Genomic DNA, 27,031 nt, shown 5'->3' with positions numbered 1-27,031 from the left:
CCGTGCAGGAAAAGGGCATTGAGGCACAGTGGGAAAGCATGGGCACTGGGCCGACCTACCTGGCCCCTCCACTGTCAGCAAGTCATTGCTTCTGTGAGCCTTGGTTTCCCCATTTGTCAAGTGGAGATGATCACTGCTACCTCACAGGCTTACTGGGACTCCTCAGTGAGAGCAGGTGTGTGTGCAGTGCTGAGCACTGTGACCCACAGAGGGTGCTACTGACCAGGGAGGGGAGGGAACCTAACATCCACAGGAGCAGAGAGTGCTTCACACAGAGCAGCTCGGCTTCCTTGTGCTAAGAGGTAGCGCGAGGGGAGGACACTCCCCCAGCGCTCCAACACACACACACACACACACACACACACACACACACACACAACCTCTTTTGGTGAATTCAACAACCAGATGAATAGCAGGTTTCCTGTGGCCCTGACCAAACATGGATTCGTGACATGCCAAGAAGCTACTCACCGGCTCTATTTTCAGAGCGTTTCGGTAGCTGCCGAAGAAAGCGGCCTGGGCCTTGAGGAAGGCTCTGGCCACACCATCTCCAGTTGTTGTGGAGACCTTCTTCAGCCGGTTCTTCAGTGAAGAGATCTGGTGACACAAAGGAGACAGAGGCTGAGGGCAGGGCCGGAGGAGGATGGCTGGCTACGCCCAACACACACAGAGCTCTAGAAAACCCCCGGGATGGGGATGGATTTGACACATCAACTGCTGGGAGAACAAACACACGTTCAGTATTGGGGCAGGTTTTTGAAATTTCAATAAATCTTGCTCCTATTAGGGAGTATCTAATAAAAACAAAAACAAAACCACTTTCTAAGCAGTTTCAATGTGCCAGGTTAATTGTTTTCACATAAATTTTCTTACTTAATTCTTTCAACAATCCTGTAGGAAAGGGATTGTGCTCCCATCTTACAAGGGTGAAACAGTCTCAGAGAGGTTATATTACATGCCTAGTAACAAACCCAAGAAGTGACCAAGTTGGAATATTAATTGAAGTCTTATAATCTGAGCCCAAACCACACAAATTTTTTTAGTTCCAATTCCATTTCCTCTTCAGATTACTTACAAATATTAGAAATAAAAGGCTTATTTATAACAGATTATAATATATATTATCATATACCTCATACTCTAAATATATGTTTATTAAATGTAGTATAAATTATATATTTATTAAATATATATAAAGTATATATAATATGTATATTATTATAAACCTCATATTCTAAAGGAGTAGTCATTATATAGACTTACAGAAACACACTTATATAGCTTATAGATGTGCACCCAACAGATTAAAACAAAATAGACAAGAAAGTCATGGCAAAGCAAAAAGGGAAACGAGAAGTTGTGAGATTCTTTGGGTCCAAAGCAGTTGCACACATGAACACAAAATTTCCTGAAAGTGAGAATGAAAAGAGAATTTTTCCTATGAGTCCTCAATGTAGGAAAGATTGTGTGACATGACGGTTGTTGCCCTCAACATCAGAGACAACATTAAGCTCCCTGGTCTGTTTCCAATATGCCATCCATCTCAGGAAGCCATACTGCACAACTTCTGGACACACCACTCACACTATGTTCCACGTGAAAAGTGTCCCTGGAATTGTGCAACTTGGTAGCCTTAAGTCAATGGTGATGCAACGGTGAGCAAAACCAGACAAGGGTCCTCCCCTCATTAAACTTATATTCTCGTGAAGAAAATACCAATACATATGACATTGCTACCATGACAAGCCTGTGATAGAGCTCACCAAGGAGGTCAAGGAAGACTTCCTGGAGAGAAACAGGATTCGACTGAGATCTGAAGGATGAGCTGAAGTAGTTAACTTGCAAAGAGGGGAAGGAACAGTGTACCAAACACGGGGATCAGCATTTGCAAAGACACTGTAGTGAGGAGGAGTTCAGAGACTAGGGAGAACTGTGGCTTCAGTGGAGAGAATGGAGAATATGGCTTAAAATGAGGATAGAGGGGAAGGCAGGGGTCAAGAGCTGTGAATAAGAAATTTTTTCCTTCATTTTGAGATAAAGGTAGAGCTAATGACAGTTTTTAAGCATGTAGGTGACATATGAAGAGCACATTTCAGGAATCTGTACGGGGCTTAGATATAGGACTACCTAATGGCCTGACATTATTTAAGGATAAAATTTAGGGTAAAATCTAAAGACAAAATAGGAAATTAGACGCAGGTGGTCCATGAATCATCTACAAATTTTTAATATGAATGAGTAATGATCATTTTTCTGGGTATAGGCTGTATAGCTATCCTCAGGTTCCTAAAGGTGCCTGTGAACCTAAAAATATTAAGAATCTGGGATGGATTACATACACTCTTGAAATGCTCCATGGACATTATATCTTATTATCAAGCTTCTGATAAGGGGTTTGTAATAGCTTATTAAGACATATTTTATATATCATAAAATTCATTCATTTAAAATATATAATTCAGTAGTTTTAGTATAGTGACAATGTTGTAGAACTATCACTATAATCTAATTCCAGAACAATTTCCTCATCCCAAAAAGAAAACCCATCTTATTGGCAGGTACTTCTCACTCCCCACTAATCCTGCTCCCCTCCTCTCTCACCCCAGTCCTAGGTAACCACTGATCCACTTTCTGTCTCTATGAATTTGCCTATTCTGGACATTTCTTGCAAATGGAATCATACAATAGGTGGTCTTTTTTTTGTGACTGGCTTCTTTCACTTAGCATACTGCTCATTATAAACAGGTTTCATCCACACTGTAGCACTTATTAGTACTTCCTTCTTTTTCACAGTTGAATAATATTTCATCGTACGGAAAGACCACATTTTATCTCTTCATCAGCTGATGGTCATCTGGGTTGTTTCTTTTTGGCTATTGTTAGTAATGCTGCTAAAAACATTCATGTATAAGCTTTTATGTGGAGACAACAGAGATTTTGAGGCAAGAAACCGAATGGCAAAAATCCTCTGTTGCCAGATCTTTTAAAATAAAAATAATCCGTGTTTACTGAGCACAGGGGAAGAAATCTTGTGCTGCTGCTCGAGGGGCGTGCCACATGCTTGGACAATCTAGTCAGTGAAGGTGGGATGACCCACTTCTCGGCTAAGTCAGAAGGCACGGGAACATGCGTTGAAGGGGCAGCCACCCCATCTCCACTCAGAGGTGGGCCAAGGAAAACAGTTTTCCTCTGGAAGCAGTTTGGAGTCTGTCATGACACCTGGTTGGAAATATTCGGTTTATCGTGACCCCCCCTCCCCCCGATTCTGGCACACATGCGCCCCAGCACTACAGCGGTGAGAGCCCACGAGAAGCAGCGCGGGCCATTCAGTGCCCCAGCAGTCTGTCATGGACCTCCAACTTGAAATAGCAATGTGAAAAAGAAATATGCTTTATTAAAATGCTAAAAATATTGCCCACTTCCCACCCTCCAAATAATAAAAGTCCTGCCTTTCCCAGCGATGAGGGTGACATTTCCATCCTTTGAAACAGTACAAGCCGGTGTCTCTCTTTTGTCTCCTCAAAGCCCTTGGGCCACCTGTGCCGCAGATTACTCCTCACTTAACCTTCCCTGGCCTTTTGCTTTCGTTCGGGAGGTGTTTAATTACCTTGGACTCACGAGGCTGCACTTCAGGTGAGTCTCTCCTAATGGCCTCATTACCATTTTACACAAAGGAGTCGTTGCAGATTGTAACTAAGCAAACAGGAGTGTGTGCCCCTCCTCCTGCCGCCCCAGCCGCTCTGAGACCAGCCAAGTGGTCCTGGGCTCTTGGTGCCCCTGGGACCACTCAGGCCAAGACTGCTGAAGACCTCTCCTCACCCTACAACAAGGAGAAGCTTTTGTCAGCACGTCAAACTTTGAAACTTCAAGTATATGCACAACTGATAACTGGTGATAGCATACTGTCCTTTAAATAAAAGTGAGGAAAGAAAATCTAAGGCTTAAATAACCCACAGTCATACATCTAAAACCCAACTTGCTCTGAGTGCTCCTGGGGGTGCTGGCCAAATCATTAACATCAGGGATCATCAGGCATAATTTGGGGGGACAGAAAAGCCAGCGAGGGTGGCTTCCTCCTTTAATGAGGTATCAGGAGGGAGACAGAAAACAAAGGGAAGAGAGTACAAACTTGAACTTGTCAGCATCTTAACTTCCCTCCTCCTCCTCTTTTCCCATCTTGGATACCGCAGCATCTTCCAGCCAGTCTTCTAGGCTAGACTCAGATGTTAAGATTCCATCCTTCTCCTTCCCTTCCCACAACCATTCTCCACATCTTACCACCCTCCTGCCAATATATCCTGAATCTCTCAGTGCCCATGGCCTTGGCCCTGTGCTGCTCAGCTCTACCCATCTTCTCTGGCCCAGATCAGTGGAGTAGTTTCCCAGATCAGATGGGCTCTCTGTCTTTAGTTTTCCTTCAATGCCATCTACCCATAGCTGTCCCAGTATTCTTGGAAATGTATGAATCTGATCTCTATCAAAATCCTTCAATGCCCCCCCCACCCCTGGCCATCACCACCCGCAGGAAAACATCCCAACTCCTCCGAGTAGTCTGTGACGCTTTCCTCAGCTGGCCTCGCTGCCCTTGGCCCCCCTTAATGGGTGTTTGACTGATACTGAATTGCCATCTAGAAGCATATACTACCCTCCAGCCCAAACACACGCTGACAATTCAGATGGAGTTGTCCCTTGTCCCTTTCTGTCCTACTTGTGAACATCTATTTACCCTTTGAAAGACCATCCAAGTGTCCATGAGTAGGGGCCTATTAAGTAAATTAGACCACATCCTTGAAATATTGCATAGCTGCTAAAAAAAAAAAAGTGGCAGTATTCTTCTGAACTAACATGAAAAGATGTCCACAAACTACACCCAAATGGGGAGAAAACACAAGTTACAGAGCAATATAAATAACATGAATCATTTAAAAAATATATATATATAGATGTTTATGTAGTAAGAATCTAAAATGCCACATATCAAACTTTAACCATGTAGGGATGCTTTCACTTTCCATTTTATGCACTTGATTGTTTTGATCACGCTTTATATAAAAAGCATGTTACTTTTATAATAAAGAATTTAAATGAGGTATTTTTCTTTAATAGTCAAATTAAACATTGCCTTGGGTTAAGGGAAAGAGGGAATCCAAACGTCCCCTCCTTTGTGAAGCCTTCCCTGACCACTAAGACAGGCTTAATGATGCCCTGCCTGGGCCCCTCTGGACTGCGAGTTGCCAGTGAATTGTAGTGTCTCCTACCTTTCCTGCTAGACTGTGAGTTCCTAGAAGGGCCAGCAGTGGTCCAGCAGTACTTGGCCCAGTGTCATCATTCAGCACTTTTTGCTTAATAAAAGAACAGATGAGCGAGTGTTCTGACATCTTAAAAGGCATTTACAGTGGCCGAGCCTCCGTGCTTGGAGGAAAGTCTAGGATCACACTCTTTAGTGAATGATCATTGGAAGAAATGGTCTCAGTTCGGAAGGATTGGGGGAGAAATTGATACTCATCCATTTCCCTTTTGCAGAGGGTCATCACTAAGATACAACCAAAACTGCAAGGAAAATGAAGCTCTGGTGGCTGAATGAATTAAAGTGGACAACGGGGCCAGTCTTACACAACACTGCACGTACCACATGTCCAGCAACATATGCAGCGTTCCCCGCCCTGTCCCGCACCCTCTTCCTGTTTGCCCTGGTCACTGCAGGCTCTACCTCTGGGGTCTCTTGGCTTCACTTGCTCCTCTATCCCCGTGCACTCCTCAGGCAGTAGAATGTAGAGCTTGAGTCACAAGAGCCAAGTCTAAGATTAGAAATCAGTCTTCCTTACTTTCTTAATCTTTCTGAGCTTTGGTTTCCTTTGCTGTAAGATGAGGTATTTGTCACATACATACATTGTGAGGATTAAAATATAATGGATGTAAATGGAGAACAGACATAACAAACTGCCTGGCTTTGTGTTTTGTTTAATTAGTACCTGGACTACTGCACCAGTCTCTCAACTGGTGGCCCTTCTCCTATTTTCTTCCTGGTCTAATCCATCCTTTGCACTTTGAATTATCTTTCTAAAACAAGAGGTTGAATCATATCACTTCCTTCTTCTAAAATTTTCAGTGACTCCATGGTGCTAACATATAAGGTCCAAGTTCCTCAGCACAATCTTCAAGGCCTTCTATGGATTTGGCTCCAGCTCTGTTTCCAACTTTATCTTCTACTCAATCTCAGAGGCCTCAAAACTATTCCTAAGCCTGGGATACTCTTTATCTCATTCTCTAACAAGACTCTTCTATTAAAATTTTTTTAAAAAGCCACTGAGTTTCTGTGATGCCCTGTCAGAACAAATAGCTCTTTCTCTGGGCACATTAATCTGTTACTTTGGTTGATGCCTAATCTTTGCAGGCCCCATGCTGCAGATGTGCTGGGAACAGAGCTGCATATGATCAGGGCCCAGCTCCCGAGGGCTTGCAGTCAAGCTCCCCCAGACCAGCCACAAGTTAGCTTATTACTACTTCAAAAGGGGCTCTCCCATTGTATTCATAATCATATTTAGCTTTTCTTGTATAACCAGCAGCTTACATATCTTTCTTCCCGCTACGATGAAGATAACCCTTGCAATCTATACCACTCAACAAGTACATGATTATTTCTTCATCCCTTGGTTGCAATTTGTAGGCGGAGAGGAGAATAAGGACGGCACGCTGTTCACCTAGTCACCTCTGAGACACTCCTATCTACCTCTTGCCATCAGTGCTGGCACCTTAAGATCTTTCAGCAGCTTCCCTGTTGCTCTGAGGATAAAGACAGTCCTAGCCTGGCCTGCAAGGCTCCAGCCTTTTTCAGATCCCAGGCTCCTGCACCCCCTCCATGGCTTCGGCCACACCAACTGGGTTCCAGTTGCCCTGGCCTCTCTTATACTCTAGGAGCTTTGGATAGGCTAACTCCTCTGTTTGGAGTGCTCTCTCCACCATCACCCCCTTGCCTAGCATTCAGCACCGTGCAACAGGCCCTTTCCACAGATAATCGGTCACCTGTGTTGTCCAGTGTGGTAGCTGCTACTGAGCACTTGAAATGTAGCTGCTTTGACTGAGGAACTGAATTTTATTTCACTTTAATCAATTTCAATTTAAATAGCCACATGTGGATAGTAGCTACCATACTGGACAACCCAAGGCCCTAGATCAACTACTATTCATCCTTTAGATCTCAGCTCAGATACCACTGCCTCAGTCTGACCCCCTCAGATTAGGTCAAGGCTCCCTTGTCATATACTCTCCCTGTACCTGTCCTTCAGAGACAAACAGCAAAGTGATGATGTATTATGTGGCAGTCCATTAACGTCTGTCTCTTCCATTAGACTGACGGTTCTAGGGAGGCAGGGACCATGGCCACCCTCAGTGCTGGCACAACACTGCAAGTAGAGATATAGCTCTTCTCAATATCTGACTCAAGTCATCCTGGGCAGAGGGTCCACTTGTATTAACTGCTCAGTGTCAGAACTGAAGTTAAAAGGCTTTTTTGGACAAATCAGACACCTGCAGCAGCTGGAATGGGGGCAATAGAATTACTTTCTCTCCCCCTTTAAAAAATAGCCCTTAAGGACTAAGGCAGATTGATTCTTCCTTTCGTGGATAAACTAGACATCAAGGCTTTGTTATAAGATCTCCTGGGGAACATCTGGGTCTGGACAGGGGAAGGAGGAACTATTGCCTTGTTTTCCCATCCTCAGGGGCATGTATATATTGGCTCCTCTGCTACCTTCACGTGGGCAATGAAATGGCATGGTGCATCTCTCTGTGCCTTAGTTAGTTCTTGCCTAAATTTGAAGCAAAAAGTCTTGATATGTAAAGGCAATCTCACCCCACTCTCTTTCCCAGTAAAAGTTTCTGAGAAAACCAGGAATTCATCAGGAAAAAGGAACAGGAACTAGTATTTATCAAGCACTTTACTAGGTACCAAAAGCCATGGTAGGTGTTTTCATGCCCAGCACTGTATTAAAATTTCAGAACAAGTGGGCTAGGCAGAGACAGTTATCCCCACTATCCAGACGAGAAAAGTGAGCCTCAGCCCCATCTCACACAGATAGTACAGCAAGGGGCAGAGGCTAAAGTCAAGCACAAGTCTGTCTTACTCCAAAGTCTGCGCCACCCCATTAATTCTTACTGCTGCCAGGATTTCTTAGACCAGCAAGTTAGATTTGTCCATGATACTGGTTTATTTTTTTTCCACAACTTAATATATCTCCATTATTGCCTCCTTTCATTCCTTGCTTTTCTGTTTCTTACTTGAGAACATGGCTGTACCTTGACCTCGGTTGGCTTTAATTGCTTCTTCTGCATCCGATTTTCCCCTCAAAGTGCCTGGTTCTCCATGGGGGAGTGGGGACTGTGCTAGTTATGCGGAGCTCCAAGCTGGGGCTGGCTATGACCCCAGGGGCCCAAGTCTTTGCTCCTCTGTCTCTCCTTACGTCTTATGGGCCGAGTATTAAGTCGCAAAGTTAAGAGGTGAACATTACAATTCTAAGCAGCTTTTTGTCAGACAAAAGGATCAATTTTCATTATGTGAGTGGCTACTTCACTACATGCTATAATGGCTTTGTTGAGCATCCTGAGAACAAACTATCAAGTCCTCAGGATGACATTCTTGGAGTAAAAAAGTACAATTTAAAAACAAAAAGGTCCATTTCTACTATCTGCCAAATAAAGCTCAGGAGGAGTCTTGCACTCACAGTGCATTCCAGCCCCCTCCCTGCCTGGTTAATCCCAGTACCTCAGCATTGTAAATGGAAACACACAGGAGCAAAGATTTTTGCATTTTCCTATCTATCTGTAATACTCATCTTCCTCCAAACACATTTTTTTTTTTTTTGCCCGAAGTGAAATTGTCTTTATTTTCCCTAAAAAAACAATTTAGTTTTAACACACCACACACACACATACACACACACACACACACAATTAATGCAGCTGAACACTAAAGAAGGTTACAAGATTTGAGCTCAAAGTAAATGTGTATTTATAATATTAGGTGGTCATTCAATAAAAAGATTATTGCTATCCATATATGTTCATGCACGTATGCCTGTGTATGTATGTATCCATGGAGTATTTTCAAAGAAGGGTTTTCTCCCCCATACTTCTGGCAGTTTAGGTTTAAAGGTCAGATTTAAACTATCACCATGTTTCACAATGCAATCTGTGCAGTGCCGCGTAATGAAATGGTTCAGTAAAGGTGCTCGTGGAAATTCTTTTAATTAGGTCTACGGCTTTTCAGTTGTCAACATGAATAAACCAAGAACCAGTCTCTTGCAAACACAAGGCACAAAATACAAATGTAAGTTACCTTTGAAAAGAGAGATACACACTTGTAAAAGGAAAGTTATAATGCATGTTTTTTATAACATATACTTCAATTTTTAAAAAAATATACCAACATCTTTCAACAACAAAATGGACTGCAGATCAACAATAAAGCTGTTACTCTATTGCTAATGAATCAGGACACTAATGCTTGCTTCTAATGAAAAGTATTTGGAGGAAGACTAAAGTTATTCATAACTAAAAATGTTTACCAAGAAACTGACTTTCTTCATGAGCAAAAGCCACCTCTCCATTTAACGATAATTAATCCTACAGATCAGTGGTCTTTCACTCAAACATGTGAATGTCCTATAATGACTCCTGCAAATTGAATGATATCGATGAAAAATGTACCAGAATGCACTTTTGCCTTTAGCATTATCTGAGGCCCAAAAGATGAGCATATCACAGTAGGAACATCATCAAGACTCCTGCTTTTCAAAGCTGTGTTGACAAACTCAACTATTTAGATTTGGAATTTTCAGCTGTCAGCTCAAAGCTGAATCTAGGGATTGAAATTCACAAGATGAAAACTGCAAGAAAATGGTAGGGTGCTTTGGGAAGTTGGATTGTATTTGCATTGAGCTTGATGGAAAAAGCAAAACTAAATAAATGATTCCAATCACCACCAACAGTTCAGATTTAGATGGATACAAAGGTGTTCATAAAAGCCAATCAGCTGGCCTGAGACTTGACGTGGAATGGGACAACCCAAATGGAGCAATGGCTGCATGTAATGAACGTGCATAATAAATCCATGCATCAATCAACCAATGAATGTATGTCTAGCAAACACTGAGTTCAGATTCTGACTCAGCTGCTTGCTATTAGCTGGATATCTTTAGGCATCTTATTTTCTTCTCTTCATTTAACAAAAAAGGGGTAAAGTACCTCCCCTTCCCCTCAGGATTATTATGTAGATTGAATGTCAAGATTTTCAAAGCCTCTCACGCAGTACCTGGCACACAGCAGGAGCCTAATAGATGCTGACTATTCTTCCATATTAACCCAACTCCAAAGCCAAAACTACCCAAGCCATTATTTTAGCATAAAAAAGAATAATGGGCTCACAATTAACATTTTCTGGGGCATCAATGACTGAAATGTCACTCATTATGCTAAGCCTAGTGGGTTTATCTAGTGACCCAAACGTATGTGTATTTGGGAGTTAATGAAGTGCTTGGTGTTTACAAAGATAAAAGCAGGATTCGTCTCAGCAACAATCCTGGGCTGAATGGATATAGATTTCCATGCTTAGGGAGGTAGCCAGGCCGGATCCATGGTGGATCACATGGATACATCCACACAGAGTGAGATATCTCCCAAGGGGATCTGGGCATCTCCACCTCCTCAGGGGAGAAAAAAAACAAAACAAAACAGGAAGGGGGGTGGTGGGAAGTGTGTATAATAGATGTGTTTCACAGTGTCCCTGCTGTGATGAACAACTTGATCCACTTACAGTTCCAAACACATGATGCATAAAAGAGCTGACAGAAATTCAATTCTTGCAAAGAAAAGCATCTGCTCTCTAGTGGGAACGGCCAAATATTAAGCAGTTTTAAGGCAGGGCAAAGACCTAGAGGAGCACACTTCATTATCTAGATAGCCAGAGTCAAAAATGCAGATCACAAATGAACGAAGAAGTAGCCGAGATTCCAAGCATTAATTACCCAGAGTAAAATGATTCAAGTTAAATCTTTGTTACGACAAATATTAAACCCAGCTGTGTTTATGTAGCAGTTGTGAAAAAGAAGGAAAAAAAGAAATCCGTGTATAATATCTGTAAGCTCTGCCAGTTAATTGAATTCGCTGGCAGCACTTCCCCTACCACGAGCCAAACATCCTCAAGGATAAAATGTAGCTTTTAAACAGACCTGGGGAAAACGGAATCAAGAAATTTCAACCAATAAAACACAACTCTTTACTGGTATAAAAGTAAAGTAAAATTCAGTAATGAAAGGAAGGAAGTCTCTTAAACATTTATTGCATTCCAGAGCTTGGAGTTGCGGTTTATTGCTGATGCCCCACAGTGCTCCTGCTCTAGCATCTTTAATGAAGTCCCATAAACTCCCATAAAATACTCGATTGTTGACAAATCACACACACACACACACACACACACTCAGGGCAAGGCCCACTGGATTACGATGCTCCTTTCCTTCCTACATGAAGTTTAGAAGTCACAGAGTGGACACTGTCATGGAGAGTGGTCCAACACAGAAGAGAGACCTACAGACAATCCCCTAAAGCATGAGGGACGAATGACTGGATAATGGTGATACTGATAAGAAGTCTCTTCAGCAGACTGTCCCCTGATCCAAGTCCAATATCAGATTTGGGGTAGGGAGAGCTTGGCTAGATTCTAGGAACCAGAGAAGCAACAAGAGGTTGGGTCCAACATTCCACCCTTAGTCTAGTCATTACCTGACCTAACTACCTTAGTTGATTCCCCACTGCCCAAAATATGAAGTCCAGACTGGTTTTTATGACAGAAGACCATTTCCCATCTGGTCCTTCCCATCTACTTCTTTGGTCTCATCTTTTGTCCCTCCCAAACACTCACCCTGTGCTCCAGCTGGACTAAATTATTATTCCCTGCCCAGACGCATCACACTTTTGTTCACACCTCCAGCCTCAGTGCATTCCATTCCCGCCTCCCAGTATGCTCATCTCTCCTTTTCCAGGAACACTGACTGTTTCTTGTACATTTTCATGTTCCTATGGTCCAACACACTGAGCACACATCCAGAAAACTCTGGCTGGGTAAATAATCTCCAATCCTGAACTGGCTATTGATCTGCCCTTTTGGGACACACTGCACCAGAAGCGTCTGCCCTTTTGGGACACTCTGAATGGTTCCTGTGGATGGAAACAAAGCTGCTGGTATAAGTGGGTAGGAGAACGGCAAGAGATGTGCCAGGAGAGGCAGGCAGAGACTAGATTGTAAAAGGCCATATTATGGAGCTTGAATTTTACCCAGAGGAAAATGAGGAACCATTAAAGGGTTTTAAGTTGAAGAGTGACATTCATGTTCCAGATTATGCCTTCATTTACAGCAATAGAGAACGGTCTGGGACTGGAGAAGTGGGGGCAATACTGGCAGCCCAGCGTTCTGTTACCTCTTCTACTAACCAGCCAGTGACCTCACTGGGAATAAGGTGCATGTCTTAATCATCTCTGCATCCATTATACCCAATACAAAGCCTGACACCTAGTAGGTGCTCAGGGAATGCCTGTTTTGGTTTCTTTTGTCTTTTCTGGCTTTACTGAGGTCTAATTGGCAAATAAAATTATACATATTTGAAGTGCACAAGGTGATGATTTGGTAAATATATATATTCTGAAATAATCATCACAATTAAGTTAATTAACATATTCATCACTTCACATAGTTACTTTTTCTTTGTATGTGATAAGGACACTTAAGATCTACTCTCTTAGAAAATTTCAAGTATGCAATAGAGTATTACTAACTACAGTCACCATAATGTACATTAGATCCTTGGAACTTATTCATGTTATAGTTTGTAACCTTTGACCAACATTTCCCCATAGGAACTACCTGTTGAATGAATAAACATTCTATTAGAGAATACTAACAATACACGTGTTAACGTGGCAGAAGGATCAATTCCACAAGGGTACTAAGTCTACAGGGCCTATACACATAAAGAGTTACATAAGATACTCAAGACAATCAGAGCTCGCCCAACTCCCCACTCGGCATTTTTCTTCCTATTGGGATTTTAAGAATGGGTTTTTTGCAAGGTTTACTATTAGTTCAGACACTTCCTGGGCCAGACTACTAAGCCAGACAGCCTGTGATGTCTGCTCCCTTGCAAGGTTTACTTTTTTTTTTTTTTTTTGCAAGGTTTACTATTAGTTCAGACACTTCCCGGGCCAGACTACTATGCCAGACAGCCTGTGATGTCTGCTCCCTTGCTTCTGGGATTAAATGCATTGTTGACTCACAAGGTAGGATGGCACACCAGCACCTAGGAGGCTCTGTAGCAGCATCTCAAGTCTGAGGTTTCTGGGCCTTTGGAAAAAACATGGCATAGAGAAGCTCCAGCCAACAAAGCTGTTAGCAATGGTCTAACAAAAGCAAGGCCATCTCTGAGCAGACTGCTCTCTCTCTCCAACCAGCATTCTAAGCGGGGGTACTCCAGACGAGAGGCAGCAAGCAGACTCCGGGCTTATTTGAATCTGGGCCCTCCCGAACCAGTTTTGCCTTTGGACTCCCACAGACAGTCAGCTACATGGGATAGCCCAATTTTAACGTCATTTGAACCAGTCCTGAGGTCACAATTAAACAAGATGCTATCATTCACTCAGTGAAAATTTACTGAGTACATGCTATATATTTAACTCTGGGGCAGATACAAACGTAAAGAAAGAAGAGTTTTTAGTCCCTACCCTAGAGGGGCTGGAAGAGAGGACACAAGAAGACAAAAATAATTCCGATATAACATGACTAGTGCTGTAACAGAAGGATGTGCCATGTGCTTTGAGAATACAAAGGATACAGCAATCAACCACTGAGGGAGGGTCAAGGAAGACTTTACTCTAGAAAGACCAGAAAACTGATTGGAGTTAGAAGAGACTGAAGACAGGAAGGTAATTAAGAAGCCATTGTCCATTTTCCAGTTTCACAGCACAGAAGAGAAGTACAGTGTCCAAATGACTGCTGGGCCTCACACAGGTGACTGGGATAGCTACACATGCATATAGTTTCCACCAAATAAAAAATTATATGAATTTTAAACAATTTTTCAAAAGTAGGTAGTAACTTTCATGTTACTGATAAAAATGAAAACTGGTATAATCTTTTGGGGGAGGTGGTGGTATTTAAAAGTATGTATCAAAAGCCTTAAATTTTTATATAAATTTTTATACGATTCAGAAATTCTACTTCTAGCAATTCATGGAATTCAAGTAAATGATATAGAGATTTAGCTACAAATATGTCCATCATACTGCTGTTTAAAAGAATGCAAAACTTGAGGGACTTCCCTCGTGGCTCAGTGGTTAAGAAGCTGCCTGCTAATGCAGGAGACATGGGTTCGAGCCCTGGTCTGGGAAGATCCCACATGCCACAGAGCAACTAAGCCTGGTGCGCCACAACTACTGAGCCTGTGCTCTGGAGCCTGCGAGCCACAACTACTGAAGCCCATGTGCCTAGAGCCGAGCCGTGCTCCGCAACAACAGAAGCTACCACAATGAGAAGCCCGCACACCGCAACAGAGTAGCCCCCACTCGCTGCAACTAGAGAAAGCCCGTGCGCAGCAACGAAGATCCAACACAGCCAAAAACAAATAAATAAATAAATTTATTTTTTAAAAAAAAGAATGCAAAACTTGAAATTATCAGGTCAAATATATTATGGTGTATATCCATACAATGAATATTAAAAGGTATGAATTAAAAGGTATGAATTTTAATGATTAAAATGGTCACAATGTATCAATGGTTTTCCTTTTTTTTTTTTTTTACTGTGTTGCAGAGTAATGAATGTATTATACTTTGTAAACCAGTATTATATGTATATTAGGTATATTTAAGAGTTTCATGAATTGATGCTTACCCATATTATTTGAGATATACTCTGATATTCCTTGTTCAACTCCATTTAAAAAAAATGCTTGCTGTGACCCACCACTAAGTTGATTTTATGGTTTCACTAATGGGTGACTACTTGCAATTTGAAGAAATCCATTTTTAGGGTGTAAAGTAAAATCCCAATGGTGTTTTGTAATCATGATCAAAGAGTCAAAATGCTTGGCACTCAATTTACCCAGTAAATTGTAGCTGTAATGTACACTGAATTTCTCCTGTCTCTTTTAAAAAGGGAACTCTGATCTTTGCAGATCTTTGCTTTTCCAGATACCTGTACAAAGTGAAGAGTCAAATGTTGAATAAATGAGTTTTCCAAGATCTAGAGTTCAAAGCAGATTGCATATTTTGCTCACTCTTTCATTCATTCACTCATTCCACAAACATTCATTGAATGCCCCTGTGAGTCATGCATTGTGCCAGGGCTGTGTTCACAACCATGTAGAGCCCAAATGCTTAGGAGGGGAAAGAGTTATTATATAGTATGTGGTATAAAAGAAGTATGGGGAAAATGTTATAAAATCCCAGCGCCAAGCTGTGGAAGCATCACAGAAGTGACGTTTGTGGAGTGCCTTATAGAGCAAATAGGTTTGGCCAAGCAGAGAAGGAACGGTATCCTAACCAGAGGGAACAGCATGGAAAGAAGCATAGAGATGTGGAAGCGCATGAGGCCTTGGGGAATGGGATCACTCTCCTAGTGGCTGGGAGACGGGGTGTGAGTAGTGAAGTGATGCAAGATGAGGCTGAGAGGTTGCCTGGGGTCGGCGTCCAGCTTGTGAAGAAGCTTGGATGCAGCATAGAAGGACTGGAAACTACTCTGGCCTGGGGCACTGTAGGTGCTCTGTAAACAGTATCTTTCTTCCCTTGCCTTCTCCCCCTTCTCACACCAATAAAGACTGCTCAGGATGGTTTCTCTCTCTTCACATGCTTAGAAACCTCTTGGATATCCCTCAAAAATTCCACCAAGGAAGAACAAGAAGTTTAAGTGATTTAAAACGCATCATTAAGTCATTTGTGATCTTTTTATCCAAAGAATATAGAGAAGAAAGAGAAACTACAGTCCTGAAGACATACAAACCATAAAGCCAAGAGCCAAGATTCAAGCGTTTCAGGAGAGAGGAGGAAAGATGATTTTTCCATCATAAAACTAGTAATAATCATATCACAGAAAATTTAGAAAATAAGAAAAAAATGTTAAATCATAACTTTACTATCCTAATATACCACTGTTGATAATTTGGAAGTTCTTTTAAAAAATCTTACTTCTGAGTATCTGTTTTTCTTAATTATAGTCATGGTAGATATATCATTCAATATTCTTCTTTTTCCACTGAATTGTATCCTTAGCATTTCCTGTGTTGCCCACATCCTTCATAACAATCATTTTTAGTGACTGTATGGTACACTCCATTGAATAGCAGTGGAATAGATCACCTTAAACACTCCCCTTAATTTTGGATATTAAGGTTGTTTCCAACTTCAGTTAACATAAACAATGCTGTTTGGTTAGGTGGCTTTCTCCATTTAGAAGTATTTGCCAGAAAAAAAACCTTAAAAGTAGAATTATTGAGTCAAAAGGGAATACATATTTTAATGTCCTATTACATATATCACCACATAAGAAAGCCTGATTTAGAAGAGCATTGATCAGGTTACAGAGAGCATGAAGTAAAAGAAAGGAGAGTGTAAGCAGATGGTAAAGGCCTTCGCATACATGTGCATACACAAAAACCTGGGAGTTTCAGGCCAAAGAATATTAGAAAGGGCCCCGACTGAGCTCTGGGAAATCAGTGATGAGGTGTGGTATGTTCACCTCACTGGAAGCCTGGAAGCGTCTGAGCTCTCTTTTGCCAAGCTTTTAAAAAGCTCTACAAATTTTACCCATTGGCTAAACAGTGTATACTTAACACTCTTGAAGGAACAAGAGATGTTCTTTAAATTTTAAGAGAGAAACAGATGAAGAGTGCTTGGTTAAATGGCTGCAGAGGGAGGGACATTATGTTTCTGTTCAAAGCATCCACATGGGCTTGAGATAAACATCAGCAACGAAGACCCAATGCAGCCAAAAATAAATAAATAATAAATAAATTTATTTTTAAAAAATGAAGTCTGTAAACAGGCCTTTACACCAATAAAAGATGGACTATTCTTGCCATATTCCTTCTCCCAAATCCATAGCTAGGGAACAATACAATATTGTCAGTGAAAGCAATACATTTGCAAGTTTCATGGAACCCAGCAAAGTACAACAGTATTAACCTTGCCAACTCCCTCTTTTTTTTTTTTTAATGGTACAAAAAGCTAACTGAGATAAGATTACAAAATTTAAGACTAAATTGTCTAGGTAACTAGTAGAAAGCCAGAGCCACTCTGCCTCCAAAGTTACCCCTTAACCCATGTTCATAAATCATGTGAAAATCAGCAGAGCTATTCTAAAAGCTAATCAATATTAGAACTTCCTTTTTAAAATTAATTTCCAAGTCCTCTTCCTTTTTAAAATTTACTTTATCAAGTCATAACTAATATAAAATAGAATGCATATATTTAAAAAGTACAGTTCAATGAGTTTTGACAAATATATACATCTGTGTAACCATCACCACAATCAAGAAATAGAACATTTCCTTCACCTCAAAATGTTCCTTCCTGCCCTTTTCAAGCAGTCCCTGCCTTCTCCATCCCAGGCCGAGGCAACCACTGGCCTGCTTTCACCCACTATAGAGTAGTCTTCTCTCTTTTAGATTTTAAATACATGAAATCATATAGTACATTCTCATGCGTCTGGCTTTTTGTGCTCAGTGTAACATATTCAAGATTCATCCATGTTGTTTTGTGTATCACAAGTATGCTACGATGAATAATGACTCATGTGGTAAAAAGTAGGGATAAAACATATTGTTTATCTATCAGCTGATGGACATTAGGATTATTACCAGGTATTGTTTACTGTGAATAAAGCTGCTATAAACACTCATGTACAAACCTGTTTGGATATATATTTTCATTTCTCTTGGATAAATACCTAGGAGTGGGGTTACTGGGTTATATTGCTGGTGTACATTTAACTTCAGAGAAAACTGCCAAACTGTTTTCCAAAGTGGTTGTACTGTTTTATGCTCCCAATACCGGTGATGAAAGTTTCAGATCAGATGTTCCACATCCTTCCTAACACTTGTTATTGTCAGTCTTTAAAAAAATTTTTTTAAGTCAGGTATGACTTACATAGAGTAAAATTTACCACTTTTGGTGGCTAGTTTCATGAATTTTGAAAGATGCATATAGCCATGTAACCATCCCCACAATCAAGATACAGAGCAGTTCCATCATCCCCTGAATTTCCCTTGTACCCCTTTATAGTCAGCTGCTCCTCCCACCCCCGCTCCTGACAACCACTCATCCGGTTTCTCTCTCAACAGTTTTGCCTATTCCAAAATGTCAAAGAAATGGATTATTTCACTTAGCATAACGTGAGATTCATCCATTTTGTTGGATAGATCAGTACTTAGTTTCTTTTGATTGCCAAGTAGTATTCCATTTTACAAGCATACCACTGTCCTTCACCAGTTGAAGGACATCTGGGATGTTTCCAGGTTTTGGCAATTATGAACAAAGCTGCTAAAAACATTCACGTACATGTGTTTATGTGTACAGAAGTTTTCATCTTCTTGGGTGCATACCTAAGACTGAAATTACTTGGTCACATAGTAAACATTTGTTTAAGATACTCATTTATAAGAAATGCACAGTCTTTTTATTTTAGCCATACCAGTGGGTATATAGCAGTACCTTCCTTGTGGTATCAATTTACACCCTCATGGAGCATCTTTCCCTGTGCTTACTGGCCATTTTTCTTCTTTTTTCTCTCCAAATCCCTTTAATGTCAGGTAGTGCTTCAACCTAAACAGACACAGGATACATACCGTAGAGAAAACGGACCTGAGGGCATCCAAGTCATGCACGGTGTGGTAGGTAAAAACTTTGGCCCAATGAAAAGGAGCAGTCAAGGGCCTGGAAGAAGGATGGTACCCTCTTTCCCCTCTCCATTTCTCTTTCCTACTGGGCTTAAACTAAAATGTGTGGAAGAGAAAGAGCTTTCAATTAGTGGAACCAATGAGGCCCCAGGGCCTTGGAGGGTAGATTTGGTTGTACAGTATTACAAAATATATTTAAGAAAAATACAGCCCAGGCCTCCCAGCAGCCCAAATGTCAGCTGGTCCAGTGGCCCGACCTCTATGTGTAGGTGTTGGACAGGGAAGGGGGAGAGAGTGATTGCTGGGCACTGGTGTCAGTTCATGATGGAGTGGAATAAGATTTTCCCTGCTCTGTGCATGTGTACATAAACATAGCCCCCTGCCCTCAGCCCTGCTCTGCTGCAAGGAAGCCACTCAGAGTAAGTGACAGCTGGGCACAAAGTGTTCAGTAAGACCAGTTATGGGATCTAGTGCAGTGAAGTCAGTCATTCATTTAGGACCTATTTTCACACAGGGGCAAGGAAAAACCAGAAACTTCTATCTCACCCTTTAAACTGGGACATTCCAACCTACACAATTACCTGTAACATGTCTCAGCTCAAAACAGGCCTTAGCTTCTGCCAAGGTTTGAAGTATGGAAAACATACGGTGCGGCTCTTCTCTTGGTCCAAGCTCTAGCTTTCGGCAAGACTGTTGCAGAAGATTTCTAATTGAGAGGCAGAAGCATCTGCGGTGAGGAAGGCAGCTATTGAAGGAATTTCAGGAGCCTGAGACTGAGTTTGCAGAGCTGAGTGCTATCAGTTTCCTTTTCTACTGGTATCTTCTTCCTTCAGAGCAAACTTCCTCCTTAGGACCTCAGAGATAAGCATGGGAGGGTCTTCCTCCTTTAATAAACTCCAGTTCAGGTCTTGGCTCTGCTTCACCCGGTGGAAGTCCTTTAGGATACCCGTCATATCTGCAAAGCTGCTGGCCTTGGACAGAGAGACACAGTCATCTTCTTCAGATGAGCTGCAGATAGCTTTGTGTTCTGGTTTGCAACATTCAGCGCTGGCAGAACAAAGCAGGGGGACTGATGGAAGCTCAGGGACCTGTACCTTGGTCTCCTTGGTGATGTCACTAAAGACAAAGGAAGTTGTAGAGTGGAACGAGGATCGAAAACAAGGTAAGGGAGAAGAGACATTTGAACTTCCTGCAATAGCTGACACTGTTTTAGCAATATGGCTGTGCAGGTGGCTCAGCTCATCCTGCAGCTCTTCGGTGCAGCCAAGGGCTGGCAGGGCTGGCTTCTTCAAGGCCAGAAGCCTCTCCTCTGACCCATGCAGCTTGGGCACTGAGGCATTGCACTGAATGACGACCAGAGGGCTGGGCTTCCAGGTGTGCCTCAGAGGGCGTGTATCGCTCCTGACAAGGGCATAAGTCTCCTCTACAGCTGCAGCAATCCAGGTGATGTCAGCCAGAGTAGGGACTGGGGGTACAAGCCTCAGACACAGGTCAGAGATGTTGGGCAGGGTCTCAAAGGATGCCTGGGGACATGGCTTCAGGGGCAGGTTGGTCCCCATTCTTCTCACTACACTTCGAGCAGTCCCATGCAGCTTGTTTTGCCAGACTGGGATGGTCACATTGGCCTCCATTCCTGACATTTCACCTGGCTCCTGCACTTGAAGGACAAGGCAGCCACAGGGCAGCTCTGGAGGCTTGAGATGGCAGGAGGCCTGAAGCCTTCATATCAGGCCATCTTAAGAAACACCAGGCTTATCTTCCTCACGGCCCCTCCTACCACAGCCTTATTGGCCATTTGAATATCTTTTATTGTTGAGTGTCTTTTCAAGTCTTTTGCCTACTTTTTAATTGGGCTGCTGTCTTATTATTCGGTTTAAGGGTTCTTTACATATTCTGGGGAAAAAGTCCTTTTGCAGATATAAGTATCAAGAATATTTTCTCTCAGTCTGTGGCTTGCCCCTTCATTTTTATTTTTTTTTAATTTATTCATTTATTTTATTTATTTTTTTTTTGTGATACGCGGGCCTCTCACCTTTGTGGCCTCTCCCGTTGTGGAGCACAGGCTCCGGACACGCAGGCTCACCGGCCATGGCTCACGAGCCCAGCCGCTCCGCGGCATGTGGGATCCTCCCCGGACAAGGGAATGAACCCACGTCCCCTGAATTGGCAGGCGGACTCTCAACCACTGCGCCACCAGGGAAGCCCCGCCCCTTCATTTTTTAAATGGTGACTTTTAGTTTTTGGCTGCATTGGGTATTCGTTGCTGTGCACGGGCTTTCTCTAGTTGCGGTGAGCGAGGGCTACACTTCGTTGTGGTGCACGGGTTTCTCATTGTGGTGGCTTCTCTTATGGTGGAGCACGGGCTCTAGGTGCGCGAGCTTCAGTAGTTGTGGCACATGGGCTCAGTAGTTGTGGCTCAAGGGCTCTAGAGTGCAGGCTCAGTAGTTGGGTGCATGCACTTAGTTGCTCCGTGGCATGTGGGATCTTCCCGGACCAGGGCTCGAACCCATGCCCCTTGCATTGGCAGGCAGATTCTTAACCACTGCGCCACCAGGGAAGTCCCTGTGTTTTATGTCTTAACTAAGAAAACTATGCCTACCTTAAGTTCATGAAGATTTTCTCCTATCTTTTCTTCTATTCATTTTATAGTTTTTGCCTCTAAGTTTAGGTCTATAATCCATTTTGGGCTAATATTTGCAGAAGGTAAAAGTCAACACTCATTTTTTTCCATATAGATATCCAGTTCTTCCAGTAGCATTTGTTGAAGAAAACTATCCTTTCTGAATTGAATTACTTTGGCATGTCTGTTGAAGATTAACCATTTATGTGTGGGCCAAATTCTGAACTATTTATTCTGTTCTATTGAACTCTATGTTTACCTACAACGTTGATCTACATTTACTATAACTTTACTGGAAGTCTTAAAAGTAGGTAATACAAGTCCTACAACTTTGTTCTTTTCCAACATTGTTTTGGCTATTCTAGATCTTTCGCATATTCATGTGCATGTTAGAATCAGCTCAAGTTGTTTTTTTTTTTAAGCCATCTGGAATTTGGGCTGGGATTATATTGAATCTATAGATCAATTTAGGAAAAATTAACATCTTAAAAATATTGAGTCTTCCAATCCAAAAAGTGGAGTATCTCTCCATTTGTTTAGGTCTTTTAAATTATTTTCTGAGAAATGTTTCATAGCTTTCAGTATACAAATCTTGCACATATTTTGTTAAATGTATTCCTAAGTATTCTGTGTTTTGTATGCTATTTAAAATGGTATTTTAAAATATTTCATTTTTCAATTGCTCATTACTAGTATATAGAAGTACATTTGATTTTTATATACTAACCTTATCCTGTACATTTGCTAAATTTGTTTATGAGACCCCCCTTTGGATTTTCCATATACATGATCATGTTGTCTGAATAAAGACAATTTTTCTTCCTTCTTTCTAACCTTTAGGGCTTTTATTTCTTTTCCTTGTCTTACTGAGTGGTTAGAACCTCCAGTAAAATGCTGAATAGAAATAGGAAGAGCAAACATCCTCTTTTTGTTCTTCTTCTCACGGGGAAAGCATTGTCTTTCACCACGAAGTATGATGTTAGCTGTAAGTTCTTCCTAGATGCTCTTTGTCACTATGAGGATACCTAGGTTTGCTAAGAGCTTTTATCAAGGACAGATGTTGAATTTTTCCTAAAATACTTTTTTGGCTTATGTTTTGATATCGTTTTCCTGATATCATTTGATATCGTTTCCAGCCACCTTTCCTATCGTTAGTCTTTTTCAGTCTGTTGATACACTGATTTGTTTTCAAATATTTAACCAATCTGTACACACTTGATCATGATGCATTATCCTTTTTATATATTGCTGGATTCAATTTGCTAATATTTTGTTAAAGGTTTTTACATCTATATTTATTAGGTATATTGGTCAATATTTTTTTTTCTTGTAAATTCTTTGATTTTCATGTCAGGGTAATGTTGACCTCATAAAATAAGGTGGAAGGTGTTCCTTTACTCTGTATTTTCTGAAAAAGTTAGTGTAAGATGTATCCTAAAATATATGATAGAATTAATCAGTGAAGCTATCTGGGCCTGGAGTTTTCTTTGTGGGAAAATTTCAATTACAAATTCAAATTTCTTTAATAGAAACAGTACTATTTTTCAATTTTCTATTCCTTCTTCAGTCACTTTATGTAATTTGTGTATTTCAAGGCATTTGTTCATTTCATCCAATTTGTCAAAATTATAGGCATCAAATTGTTCCCAATACTCCCTTAATTACTTTTTTCTGTTTCTCTTTTTCAAAAAATATACATTTTGGAATAGTCTTAGATTCACAGAAAAGTTGCGAAGATAGAGAGAGCGCCCAGATACTCCTCAATGCAGTTTCAGTTTCCCATATCTTACATTACCATGGTGCATTTGTCAAAAATAAGAAACTGACATTGGTACATTATTATTAACTAAACTCCAAACTTTATTGTGATTTCACCAGTTTTTCCATTAATGCGTCTTTTCTATCCTAGAATCCAATGCAGAATTCCACACTGCATTTAGTTGTCATGTCTCCTTAGTCCCCTCTGGTCTGTGACAGTTCCCCAGTCTTTCCTATGTTTTTTATGACCTTGATAGATTTCTTTAAAAATTTTAAAAAAAAAATTTTTTTTTTTTTTTTTTTGGCTGCACTGCGCGGCATGTGGTATCTTAGTTCCCCGACCAGGGATTGAATCCATGCCCCCTGCAGTGGAAGCATGGAGTCTTAACCACTGGACCGCCAGGGAAGTCCCTGACTTTGATAGTTTTGAGAAGTACTGGTCAGGTATTTGATAGAACGTCCCTCAATTTGAGTTTATCTGAAGATTCTGTCATGATTTTACTGGGTTTCTGGAAAGAATAACACAACACAAAGGTGACATAATCTCCTCATCACATCATATCAAGTTTACAATGATATTCACATGACATCATTTGGTTAAGGTAGTTTCTGCCATTTCTCCACTAAAGTTACTCTTTTTCCCTTTATGTACACTAGTTTTGGAAGTGAGTCACTAAGTCCAGCCCACACTCAAGTGTGTTGTGTGTGTGTGGTGTGGTGTGTGTGTGTGTGTGTGGGGGGGGTGTGTGGACACAGAGATTAAGCTCCTTCTCCTAGACAGGACAATATCTACAGATATTAATTTGAAATTCTTTTATAAGGAAGGTTTGTCTCTTCTCCCCTACCAATTCTCTTCATTAGTATTTGTATAGTATATCTTCTCTACCCTTTTACTTTTCATCTGACTCTTTAAAGTGGAATTCTTGTAGACAGCATATAATTGGGTCTTACTTTTAAAATATAATTTAATAATCTCCAATAAGTGGAATATTTAGACCATGTACATTTAATGTAATAATCACTATAGTTGGGTAAATCTATCATCTTTCTAACTTTTCTATTTGTTCCATCTGTGTTTGGTTCCTTTATCCTTCCCACCTCCAAAATCTTTTGGACCTTCAATATTGGCTTATTAGCTATATAACACTGTCTTATTTTTTTTTCCTTAATGGCTCTTCTAAGGTTTACAATATACATTTTTAAAATATTTATTTATTTATTTTTGGCTGTGTTGGGTCTTCATTGCTGTGCGTGGGCTTTCTCTAGTTGTGTAGAGTGGGGGCTGTTCTTTGTTGCAGTGAGTGGGCTTCTCATTGTGGTGGCTTCTCTTGTTGTGGAGCACAGGCTCTAGGCTCACAGGCTCAGTAGTTGTGGCTCATGGGCTCTAGAGCACAGGCTCAGTAGTTGTGACACACTGGCTTAGTTGCTCTGTGGCATGTAGGATCTTCCTGGACCAGGGCTCGAACCTGTGTCCCCTGCATTGGCAGGCAGACTCTTAACCACTGTGACACGAGGGAAGTCCTACAATATACATTTTTAACTTAATGGTCTACTTTCAAATAATATTATAACAGTTTACATGTAATTTAAGAACCTTAAAACAGTATACTTCCATTCTCCCCCTGTCCTTTGTCCGACTGTTGTCATACATTTTACTTCTACGTATAGCACATAATACACTGATATTATTTACTTTAAATACTCAATTATCTTTTATAGAAATTAAAAATGAGAAAAGAAGTCTCTTACATTTACCCACATATTTACTACTCCTGGCACTCTTCACTCCCTTATTGTCCAAGTTTCTCTATGGTATTTTTCTGCCACGTGAAGAACCTCCTTTAACATTTCTTGCAGTGCAGGTCTGTTGACAATGACTTCTTTCACTTTTTATTTGTCTGAAGAAATTTTAATTTTGCCTTTATTTTTGAAGGATATTTTCACTGGATATAGATTTCGAGGTTGAAGAAAATTTTCCTTCATTACTTTAAAAATGTCATTCCATTATCTTCTGGTTCATGTTGTTTCCTACAAGAAGTCTTCCGTAATCACTTTTTTCTTTTACATAATGTGTCTTTCTTCTTTATCTAATTTTAAACTTTTCTTTGTACCACTTGTTTTGAGTAATTATCATGATGCACCTTTGTGTGGTTTTGTTTGCATCTATTATGCTCGAGGTTCACTGAGCTTCCTGGAACTCTGAGTTTATTGTTTTCATCAAAACTGAAAAAAAATTGGCTATAATCTCATTAAATATTTTTTCTGTCTCTCTCCACCCTCCTCTCCTTCTAGGATTCTATTTTTTTTTTTTTTTTTTTTTTTTTGCAGTACGCGGGCCTCTCACCATTGTGGCCTCTCCCGTTGTGGAGCACAGGCTCCGGACACGCAGGCTCAGCAGCCATGGCTCACGGGCCTAGCCGCTCCGCGGCATATAGGATCTTCCCGGACCGGGGCATGAACCCATGTCCCCTGCATCGGCAGGCGGACTCTCAACCACTGCGCCACCAGGGAAGCCCTAGGATTCTAATTACATGTATGTTAGTCCTCTTGATATTGTGCTATGGGTCGAGGTTCTGTCAACCTTTCTCAGTCTTTTTCCTTTCTATGCTTCATAATGGATAGTTTTTATTGCTATGTCTTCGAGTTCACTGATCATTTGTGCTGTAGAGTCTAATATCCTTTTAATCCTATCAGTAAAATTTTCATTCCAGGTACTATATCTTTCACCTGTAGATATTCCCTTTCATTCATTCTTTTTATATCTTCCATTTCTCTCCTCATTTAGTTCAAGTCTTCCTTTAAATTCATGAGCATACTTATAAATTTTATAATGTCTATATTAAGGTTCTCATCTGCTATTTCCACCATATCTGTCATTTTTGAGTTTGTTTCTGTTAACTAATTTTTCTCTTGGTTATGGGTTACATTTTTCCTGATTCTCAACATGTCTAGTATTTTTTTTAACATCTTTAATAATAGAGTATAATTGCTTTACAATGGTGTGTTAGTTTCTGCTTTATAACAAAGTGAGTCAGTTATACATATACATATGTCCCCATATCTCTTCCCTCTTGCATCTCCCTCCCTCCCATCCTCCCTATCCCACCCCTCTAGGCGGTCACAAAGCACCGAACTGATCTCCCGCTGCTATGCAGCTGCTTCCCACTAGCTATCTATTTTACGTTTGGTAGTGTATATATGTCCATGCTACTCTCTCACTTCGTCACAGCTTACCCTTCCCTCTCCCCGTATCCTCAGGTCCATTCTCTAGTAGGTCTGCATCTTTATTCCCATCTTGCCCCTAGGTAACTCAGTTTCGTTCTTTTTTATGTCTGAGTAATATTCCATTGTATATATGTGCCACATCTTCTTTATCCATTCATCTGTTGATGGACACTTAGGTTGCTTCCATGTCCTGGCTATTGTAAATAGAGCTGCAATGAACATTTTGGTACATGACTCTTTTTGAATTATGGTTTTCTCAGGGTATATGCCCAGTAGTGGGATTGCTGGGTCGTATGGTAGTTCTGTTTTTAGTTTTTTAAGGAAACTCTATACTGTTTTCCATAGTGGTCATATCAATTTACATTCCCACCTGTCTAGTATTTGTTTTGATAGGATGCTAGATATTGTGAATGTTACATTGTTGGGTGTCAGATTTTGTTGTCTTTTTTAAAAGAGGGTTGAAGTTTACTTTGACAGGTTAATTTTCCTGTAT

General features: G+C 40.9%; 1 protein-coding gene and 1 pseudogene across 10 annotated transcripts in view; both read right to left on the bottom strand.

Moving 5' to 3' along the window:
- Positions 1-27,031, bottom strand: part of DENND1A (DENN domain containing 1A) — a 543,770-nt gene that overhangs the window by 150,151 nt on the left and 366,588 nt on the right. For 8 of the 10 annotated variants that reach the window (XM_059073023.2, XM_067040763.1, XM_059073026.2 and 5 more), the window contains one exon: positions 472-597. The exons of the other annotated variants lie outside the window; for them this stretch is intronic. In XM_059073023.2, the coding sequence (XP_058929006.1) occupies positions 472-597 (126 nt within the window). The remainder of the gene's footprint in view (positions 1-471; positions 598-27,031) is intronic. 10 annotated transcript variants of the gene reach the window in all.
- On the bottom strand, positions 19,733-20,641 carry LOC131761879 (mitochondrial fission regulator 1-like pseudogene; annotated as a pseudogene).

Source organism: Kogia breviceps, chromosome 8 (genome assembly GCF_026419965.1).
Source record: "Kogia breviceps isolate mKogBre1 chromosome 8, mKogBre1 haplotype 1, whole genome shotgun sequence".
NCBI classification, from domain to species: domain Eukaryota; kingdom Metazoa; phylum Chordata; class Mammalia; order Artiodactyla; family Physeteridae; genus Kogia; species Kogia breviceps.
The sequence above is the reverse complement of the archived record's forward strand: the minus strand, read 5'-3'. Positions and strand labels throughout refer to the sequence as shown.